At 43.4% G+C, this 9,949-nt stretch overlaps 1 gene segment (V, D, J or C); it reads right to left on the bottom strand.

Annotated features, from left to right (window-relative positions):
* Window positions 1-9,626, bottom strand: part of LOC123998671 — a 93,908-nt gene extending 84,282 nt beyond the window's left edge. Inside the window, 2 exon segments of the C gene segment in view lie at window positions 9,122-9,393; window positions 9,496-9,626. Coding sequence covers window positions 9,122-9,170 — 49 coding nt within the window.
* Window positions 9,627-9,949: the final 323 nt, after the last annotated feature.

Genomic DNA, 9,949 nt, shown 5'->3' on the forward strand with positions numbered 1-9,949 from the left:
CCACATGCCTCTTGTGTCTGAGCCATTGAATTGAGATTCCACTTTGTCTCTGTACTGACGCTTAGCTTGTTTAATAGCCTTACGGAGGGAATAGCTGCACTGTTTGTATTCAGTCATGTTGCCAGACACCTTGCCCTGATTAAAAGCAGTGGTTCGCGCTTTCAGTTTCACGCGAATGCTGCCATCAATCCACGGTTTCTGGTTAGGGAATGTTTTTATCGTTGCTATGGGAACGACATCTTCGACGCACGTTCTAATGAACTCGCACACCGAATCAGCGTATTCGTCAATATTCCCATCTGACGCAATACGAAACATGTCCCAGTCCACGTGATGGAAGCAGTCTTGGAGTGTAGAGTCAGCTTGGTCTGACCAGCGTTGGACAGACCTCAGCGTGGGAGCCTCTTGTCAGCCTCTTGTCAGATGTAAACATGTTCCATATAATGTATTATCTGACCGCAACTAGAGCTCACCAGTCTAAACTCCATGTACATACATTTTTTGAGTGTTTCATTAAAAAAAATCCCAATCAGGAAAAGTTTCAAAGCATACAGTGGGGCAAAAAAGTATTTAGTCAGCCACCAATTGTGCAAGTTCTCCCACGTAAAAAGATGAGAGAGGCCTGTCATTTTCATCATAGGTACACTTCAACTACGACGGACAAAATGAGAAAACAAAATCCAGAAAATCACATTGTAGGATTTTTAATTAATTTATTTGCAACTTATGGTAGAAAATAAGTATTTGGTCAATAACAAAAGTTTCTCAATACTTTATTATATACCCATTGTTGGCAATGACAGATGTCATAGGTTTTCTGTAAGTCTTCACAAGGTTTTCACACACTGTTGCTGGTATTTTTTTGCCCATTTCTCCATGCAGATCTCCTCTAGAGCAGTGATGTTTTTGGGGCTGTTGCTGGGCAACACGGACTTTCAACTCCCTCCAAAGATTTTCTATGGGGTTGAGATCTGGAGACTGGCTAGGCCACTCCAGGATCTTGAAATGCTTCTTACGAAGCCACTCCTTCGTTGCCTGGGCGGTGTGTTTGGGATCATTGTCATGCTGAAAGACCCAGCCACGTTTCATCTTCAATGCCCTTGCTGATGGAAGGAGGTTTTCACTCAAAATCTCACGATACATGGCCCCATTCATTCTTTCCTTTACACGGATCAGTCGTCCTGGTCCCTTTGCAGAAAAACAGCCCCAAAGCATGATGTTTCCACCCCCGTGCTTCACAGTAGGTATGGTGTTCTTTGGATGCAACTCAGCATTCTTTGTCCTACAAACACGACAAGTTGAGTTTTTACCAAAAAGTTCTATTTTGGTTTCATCTGACCATATGACATTCTCCCAATCTTCTTCTGGATCATCCAAATGCTCTCTAGCAAACTTCAGACGGGCCTGGACTTGTACTGGCTTAAGCAGGGGGACATGTCCGGCACTGCAGGATTTGAGTCCCTGGCGGCGTAGTGTGTTACTGATGGTAGGCTTTGTTACTTTGGTCCCAGCTCTCTGCAGGTCATTCACTAGGTCCCCCGTGTGGTTCTGGGATTTTTGCTCACCGTTCTTGTGATCATTTTGACCCCACGGGGTGAGATCTTGCGTGGAGCCCCAGATCGAGGGAGATTATCAGTGGTCTTGTATGTCTTCCATTTCCTAATAATTGCTCCCACAGTTAATTTCAACTGTAATAATAATAAAATAAAAATAATGTAAAATAATCAACAACTATAATAATAATCATCAAAACATTGAAATATACAGTATATGTGTGTGTGCTGGTGTGGGTGTGTGGGTGCATTGCTATCGTACATGCAGTATTTCTCTTCTTTCAAGGAAGTGTATTTGTAGCCCTGGCAGTTGCTGGACAGTTTCAGTGCCACAGGTGTGGTATCAAGGGGATAGAGAGAGAGAGGAAGCTGCTTTTGCATGACACTATTGTTAGACAAGTTAGAGAACCAAGAAACGGATCAACTGATAACAGAATGTTGAAGTCTTAGTTGAGTATTACAGATATAGCCTAACGTTGTTTAAATCAGTCCTGGGAGGAAGTACAGCTGTACATTGTCTCCATAGAAAACTGCCAAGCAGAAACACTTCAGTAGGCAATGTCTTTTTTATTTGACCTTTATTTAACTAGGCATGTCAGTTAAGAACAAATAATTTTTTCAATAACGGCCTAGGGACAGTGGATTAACTGCTTGTTCAGGGGCAGAACAAACGTTACTGGCTCAACGCTCTAACCATTAGGCTTCCTACCGCCCCAAACACAATATAGGATGAGTCCTTCACCCAGCATTTACATCCATTGGATGTGTCAGTAAAATGATAACGACTAGCTAAAAGTTAGACTTTATAAAAGTGAAAAAGGACACAGACTTCACAGGACAAACATATTTAAAGATACTGTACAATAGAAATCAATGAATGAAAAGTAACATATCACTACAATGAATGTATAATAGTGAGAAAAACAATACTAATCAATCATAATCAATAATGTATTGGATATATACATAACATTATTAGTGAAGAACACTGTCCCATAACCATCTTTCTAATCTAGACACATCTATCTCTGCAGTCCATCATGTGTTCTTCACTGCTTCATCTGCAAAGAGGCAGAGATAGACACAGGTTATTACAGTAAACAGACAATAAACAAACAAACACTTGATACCTTATTCTTTCATTTAAAATCATAACGTTTCTGCTGCCAATGGCCTTCATCAGAAGTCTACTATCACATGAAATAAGTGGTGTCAGTACCTTGACCAGGCTGAGTACTGTGCTGTAGGTGAGAGAGAGAAGAAAGAGGATGATAAAGGAGGAGGTGGTGGACCACAGGCTGCTGAACTCATCCTCAACGTTGTCCGTGCAGCTCAGAGCGAAGCCCGCCTCAGGCTCAGTCAGTAGGAAGTTCGCTGAGAACAGGGAGAGAGACAGGTGGTGAGGAACGGATGTATACTTGTGTCTGCGTGTGTGTGTCTGCTTGTTTGTGTGTGTGTGTCTGTATATTCATGTGTTCATGTGTATTGTACACCTATATTAGTCTTTATCGTATTCTAACAAATACAGCTACATGAACTCAAATTATATGGACGCACACAGACACACATCAACACACATGTGTTGATGAAACTGATCTGAAACTGATCTGTGCAGACTCATATCTTGGCCTAATATTAACATTGTGGCGAAGTCTCTCTCTATTCTACTCTTTTCCTTTCGGCATGGTTAATACCTGCCTGGCGCCCGAACAAAATCTTTCTTTACCCCTCTCTAATAAATAACACTACAACATGGACACCCACTGACATTATGTCAAACTACACCTTTACACTAAATAGTACATCCATAACCACCTTACTGGAAGCATAATACTACTATGTAGGTTATTTAGTACCGTTGTCTTTTCATAACAATTGTCTGCATTCTGTTTTTTTTAAATCTACAATAGACCAGACTTTAAGTCATTGATATACGAACATCAAACCATGTGATCTCATATGCTGTATTGTTTATTAGCCAGCCTCCACATTAAGAAGACACATTGAACAATGACAAAGGACAACAATGGCAACACAAGGCTGTGCATTAGGACATAAATATTTTTAGGACATAAATCTCCACCCGGCACAGCCAGAAGAGGACTGGCCACCCCACATATGCTCTCTCTAATTCTCTCTCTCGGAGGGCCTGAGCCCTAGGACCGTGCCCCAGGACTACCTGACATGATGACTCCTTGCTGTCCCCAGTCCACCTGACTGTGCTGCTGCTCCAGTTTCAACTGTTCTGCCTTATTATTATTCGACCATGCTGGTCATTTATGAACATTTGAACATCTTGGCCATGTTCTGTTATAATCTCCACCCAGCACAGCCAGAAGAGGACTGGCCACCCCTCATAGCCTGGTTCCTCTCTAGGTTTCTTCCTAGGTTTTGGCCTTTCTAGGGAGTTGTTCCTAGCCACCGTGCTATTACACCTGCATTGCTTGCTGTTTGTGGTTTTAGGCTGGGTTTCTGTACAGCACTTTGAGATATCAGCTGATGTAAGAAGGGCTATATAAATACATTTGATTTGATATTGGCAGCATTGTTTCTCAGAAGAGCAAAGGATGACATAATCTATTTGGATTAATACAATAAACGTGTTCCATCTAAATATGTTCTATCTATACTTGTTCCTTCTGTACTTGTTCCATTACTCTTTAACATTAAGGACCGTCATGGTTCAATATTCAATATTATACTTATTCAAGTCCACATCACTAAGGACTTAAAAAATAGTCCTCTCACACGCTTACAGATGTGAAGGCACAACAGCGCCTCTTCCCCCTCATGAAGTTGGAAAGGTTTGGCATGGGCCCTGAAATCCTCAAAAACTTCCAGAGCTTCACCAAGCAGAGAGGGCCAATCAGACGATTGGTCGCATACTACGCAGCCTTTCTTTCAGAAACCCTGCGTCTTGGGCAGAACAGCTCCCCTGGGCAGAATACGCTCACAACTCGCTTCCTTCGTCTGCTACCGGGTTATCTCCGTTTCAGAGTAGTCTGGGTTACCAGCCTCCTCTGTTCTCATCCCAGCTTGCCGAGTCCAGCGTTCCCTCCGCTCAAGCGTTTGTCCAACGTTGTGAGCGCACCTGGATGAGGGTGAGGTCTGCACTTTGCCGTTACAGGGCACAGACTGTGAGAGCCGCCAATAAACGTAGGATTAAGAGTCCAAGGTATTGTTGCGGCCAGAGAGTGTGGCTTTCCACTCGCAACCTTCCTCTTACGACAGCTTCTCGTAAGTTGACTCCGCGGTTCATTGGTCCGTTCCGTGTCTCCCAGGTCGTCAATCCTGTCGCTGTGCGACTTATATTGTCTTCTTCCGCGACATCTTCGTCGCGTCCATCCTGTCTTCCATGTCTCCTGTGTCAAGCCCTTTCTTCGCACCCCCCTCAGATGCTCGTCTTCCCTCCCCCTCCCGTCCTTGTCGAGAGCGCACCTATTTACAAGGTTAAAGACGTTTTCGCCAGGATCATGGACATGCGTTCTCGGGGACGGGGTCACCAATACTTAGTGGATTGGGAGGGTTACGGTCCTGAGGAGAGGAGTTGGGTTCCGTCTCGGGACGTGCTGGACCGTTCACTGATTGATGATTTCCTCCGTTGCCGCCAGGATTCCTCCTCGAGTGCGCCAGGAGGCGCTCGGTGAGTGGGGGGGTACTGTCATGTTTTGTCTTATATTGTCTTGTCATTTTGCTTTTCCTTCTGTTCGTTTTCCCCCTGCTGGTCTTTTTAGGTTCGTTCAGAAAACAGAGTCTTTATTCCAGTAAAGGAAATAGGCAATACTCCTGGACAATCAGAGCAGAAAACAAAACATAAAAAACTAATTCCACTCGTAGTGACGAGGACAGACTGGAGACTCGACCATTAACTGTAGGTTGCCTCGGGAAGGCACCGACCGTAGCAGACTCAGACACCTGCTCACACGCAGCATCTGAGGGAAACAAGACACGACAGGGCGAGACAAAGACACAGCACGGCGAACAATATACAAGGATCCGACAGGACAGAAACGGAAAACAAGGGGAGAAATAGGGACTCTAATCTGAGGGCAAGATACGGAACAGGTGTGAAAAGACTAGATGATTGAGTAGGGGAATAGGAACAGCTGGGAGCAGGAACGGAACGATAGAGAGAAGAGAGAGAGGGAGGGAGAGAGAAAAAAGGGAACGAACCTAATAAGACCAGCAGGGGGAAAACGAACAGAAGGGAAAGCAAAATGACAAGACAATATAAGACAAAACATGACATGTTCAGCAACACTTTGTGATATGGCACAATACACTTCTGTGAATCAAATTCGACACACATAATCAATTAAGCAATACCAGCCTACTGCGTTTCCAGTACATACAGTTCCATTTACAGCAATAGAATCCAATAGGCTACCAGGAAACCGTAATATAATGTATCTATTTCTATGATGAACATACTGATATGTAGCTATACCAGGGGCATCATTTGGGTTCATTCATTGGAATTATATTTTATTCTGCTAATATCATGCTACACCACAATAAACATAAATGCAAATGCTCTTGAGGACAATACAGTGCCCCTGACACGGCCTGCAACGAAAACATGCGGTCTCTCCTTCACTGCAGCCGAGGTGAGTAAGACATTTAAACGTGTTCACCCTCGCAAGGCTGCAGGCCCAGACGGCATCCCCAGCCGCTCCCTCAGAGCATGCGCAGACCAGCTGGCCGGTGTGTTTACGGACATATTCAATCAATCCCTATACCAGTCTGCTGTTCCCACATGCTTCAAGAGGGCCACCATTGTTCCTGTTCCCAAGAAAGCTAAGGTAACTGAGCTAAACGACTACCGCCCTGTAGCACTCACTTCCGTCATCATGAAGTGCTTTGAGAGACTAGTCAAGGACCATATCACCTCCACCCTACCTGACACCCTAGACCCACTCCAATTTGCTTACCGCCCAAATAGGTCCACAGACGATGCAATCTCAACCACACTGCACACTGCCCTAACCCACCTGGACAAATGGAATACCTATGTGAGAATGCTGTTCATCGACTACAGCTCGGCATTCAACACCATAGTACCCTCCAAGCTCGTTATCAAGCTCGAAACCCTGGGCCTCGACCCCGCCCTGTGCAACTGGGTACTGGACTTCCTGACGGGCCACCCCCAGGTGGTGAGGGTAGGCAACAACATCTCCTCCCCGCTGATCCTCAACACGGGGGCCCCACAAGGGTGCGTTCTGTGCCCTCTCCTGTACTCCCTGTTCACCCACGACTGCGTGGCCATGCACGCCTCCAACTCAATCATCAATTTTGCGGACGATACAACAGTGGTAGGCTTGATTACCAACAACGACGAGACGGCCTACAGAGAGGAGGTGGGGGCCCTTGGAGTGTGGCGTCAGGAAAATAACCTCATACTCAACGTCAACAAAACTAAGGAGATGATTGTGGACTTCAGGAAACAGCAGAGGGAACACCCCCCTATCCACATGGATGGAACAGTAGTGGAGAGGGTAGTAAGTTTTAAGTTCCTCGGCGTACACATCAAACTGAATTGGTCCACCCACACAGACAGCATCGTGAAGAAGGCGCAGCAGCGCCTCTTCAACCTCAGGAGGCTGAAGAAATTTGGCTTGTCACCAAAAGCACTCACAAACTTCTACAGATGCACAATCGAGAGCATCCTGTTGGGCTAACCATGTGTATGTGACAAATAGAATTTGATTTGATTTGATTTAGATGCTACTACCACTTGGACCAGATATGTAAGCTATCCACTCCAATCCTTTTCCAGAAGCTTGTCTGATCCAGCTAAAGTCAGAGCTAGTTGAGATTCCAGCATAAGTACAGGTCAGTTTGTGTTGTTCCCCAGGCTCTTAACTACTTGTCCAGACTCAGTCAGTGTCTGACTGTTATCACCTGTGTAAAAAGTAAAGTATATATGTTAATTCCAATGTCATCTCCACAATCTGTTTGACTTGATTCAACACTTATAAAACATTGTCACCTGTCAGACATGTTATCAGTAGCAGTAGTCCAGTCATAGAATACATGCTGGACTGTGGTGTGTCCCTGAGAGGAAGTAGTACCCCACCTATCCATGTTGTACAGCTGCTTCACTAGCTCCCTAACCCTAACCCTAACCCTAACCCTAACCCTAACCCTAACCCTATTATTATTATTATATTATTATTATTATATATTTACATATATTAATATACAATAAAAAAGAGAATCAAATTATTACACTATTACCCTATTGTTAACAAAAAACACACAAATAAAACTAAATTGCACAAATCCTATATCACACAAATACACAAATAGAATAACACACTTATAAAGAAGAGAACTTGATTTTTACACTACTGCACTTCAAACATGAAACACACAAACTAAATTGCACAACTAATTGTATAAGTAATTGCATTAGTCCTGTACAAAGTTAGAGGTGCGCTATTTGATAGATTCCCCCACTCCCCCTACCTCAGGCTTCCAGTGGGGAGACCTGAGGTCAAGCTACCCCCGCCCCCCTCCCCATCTCACACTTCTGAGTGGGACACCTTCCCAGGCAGTAGCCTGCCTAGCTCACAAACTAGAATCAGGGCGCCCACCCCGACAAGGTTAATTGACCCACAGTCCCACACGGTTACATGACATCATTGACGTGACGTGCAAATGAGCGATAGAAAAACGATCACGCAAATGTCATCATTCCAAATGGCAGGTGCCTGTGTCGTCTATACCTAAATCCACCACTGGAGAGTACAATGATAAACAGCAGTCCTCTTGGCCTACAATAACTGTGTGCTTGTGAAGACGTCCTCAGTCAGAGTGAACTGGCCTTTTATTCATTCTCCCATTCCACTCCAGGGCTTTTTCATAAGCCCCATTAATCAGTGATTGTTAGTGCAGGTATTGTTGTAATGTCAGTCCTAGCTAGAGGTTTAAATAGAGACTGAGAGGGAGATATTTTCTTTCAAGGTTGATATTGGCATCATTGTCTCAGAACAGCACAGGAACATCATTATTGGGATTAATGCAAAAAACTTGTTCAATCTAACTTGTTCCGGACCATATATTCTTGTTCCATCTATACTTATATAACGTTATTGACCTTCATGGTTCTGTATTCAATATTGTACTAATTCTGTTAGCTGAAATTTGACATTTGAATTCATTCAAACAAGCTCAACAAATTGAAAGACAGTACCAGATAGGCCTGAATGGTTTTATCTGCATTAGATCATTCATTTGACTGAATGACTGCATATATTATTGATCCTGTTCGGGTTATTTTCCAATGTCAGCTGAATTTGAATGGCTCTAAAATGTTCTGTGACAGTTTCATGAGGATATTCATACAGTTATCTTGACAGATTGTCAGGTATATTTTATGCTTTTCAAGTAGTCATGTAAATGATGGTTATAAATACGAGTATTATATGTCTACTCTCCTATAGTGTTGGTGGGGCCATCAGATTGATGTTAACAGATACTGGAGATCAGAATCGCAGACTCTCACAGTGAGAGAAGTGCTGGATCAGTTTATGTACAGCGCTGCAGCCTCCTGTGTCACTATGTCTCTCTGGCACAATAATAAACAGCAGAGTCTTCAGTCTTCAGGCTGTTCATCTGGAGATACACCTGCTGCTTGCTGTTGTCTCTGGAGATGGTGAACCGTCCCTGAATAGACTGGGAGTAGTAGATATAACTGCTTGAATCACTAATTGTTGCAACCCATTCTAGCCCTTTTCCTGGAGCCTGCCTGATCCAAGAATTCCAATTGTTGCCACCAAACCCAGAATATGTGCAAGTCAGTTTGTGGGACAGTTTGTGGGCATCTGACTCTGAACACCTGTGGAAATGAAACAACAAAAATACATTCATACAAATAATCAGTAAAAGCAGAGGATTTCTGACAAATGTGTTCTTGTTGATATAGAATATTGTAACTTACTTTTTACAGACACCACCAAGAGCACAAAAATCAAGACAGTCCTCATTGTTCTGTGATAGTCAGGTTAGTGCAGGACTTGTTACCATGTCAGTCCAAACTGCCTATAAACACATTACCAGAGCTCAGTGCCTGATTCTAAAGGGATGAAGGGGAGGGATACTTTGCATAGATTGCCTCCTAGAGACATAGAGACTGAGAGGGAGAGGTCTTCTGCTCTATTCGTTGATTTTCTCTCCTCCATGTCCTTTATTCTGCAGTTCAGATTTTACTTATGAGACATGTTGACTGTAATGTTTTTATTATAATGTGTTAATGATCAGCAACACAGGAACAAAAGTTCAGAATTGATTTGGGTTTACATTTCCATAAAGCTTTTAATGGTGTATGGGTTTTAACACTTTTTGTAAGGTTAATTTATCAAATTATAATTTTTGAGACTGAGCATTAATCTTAA

This window comes from Oncorhynchus gorbuscha, linkage group LG16, assembly GCF_021184085.1.
Source record: "Oncorhynchus gorbuscha isolate QuinsamMale2020 ecotype Even-year linkage group LG16, OgorEven_v1.0, whole genome shotgun sequence".
Taxonomy (NCBI): Eukaryota; Metazoa; Chordata; class Actinopteri; order Salmoniformes; family Salmonidae; genus Oncorhynchus; species Oncorhynchus gorbuscha.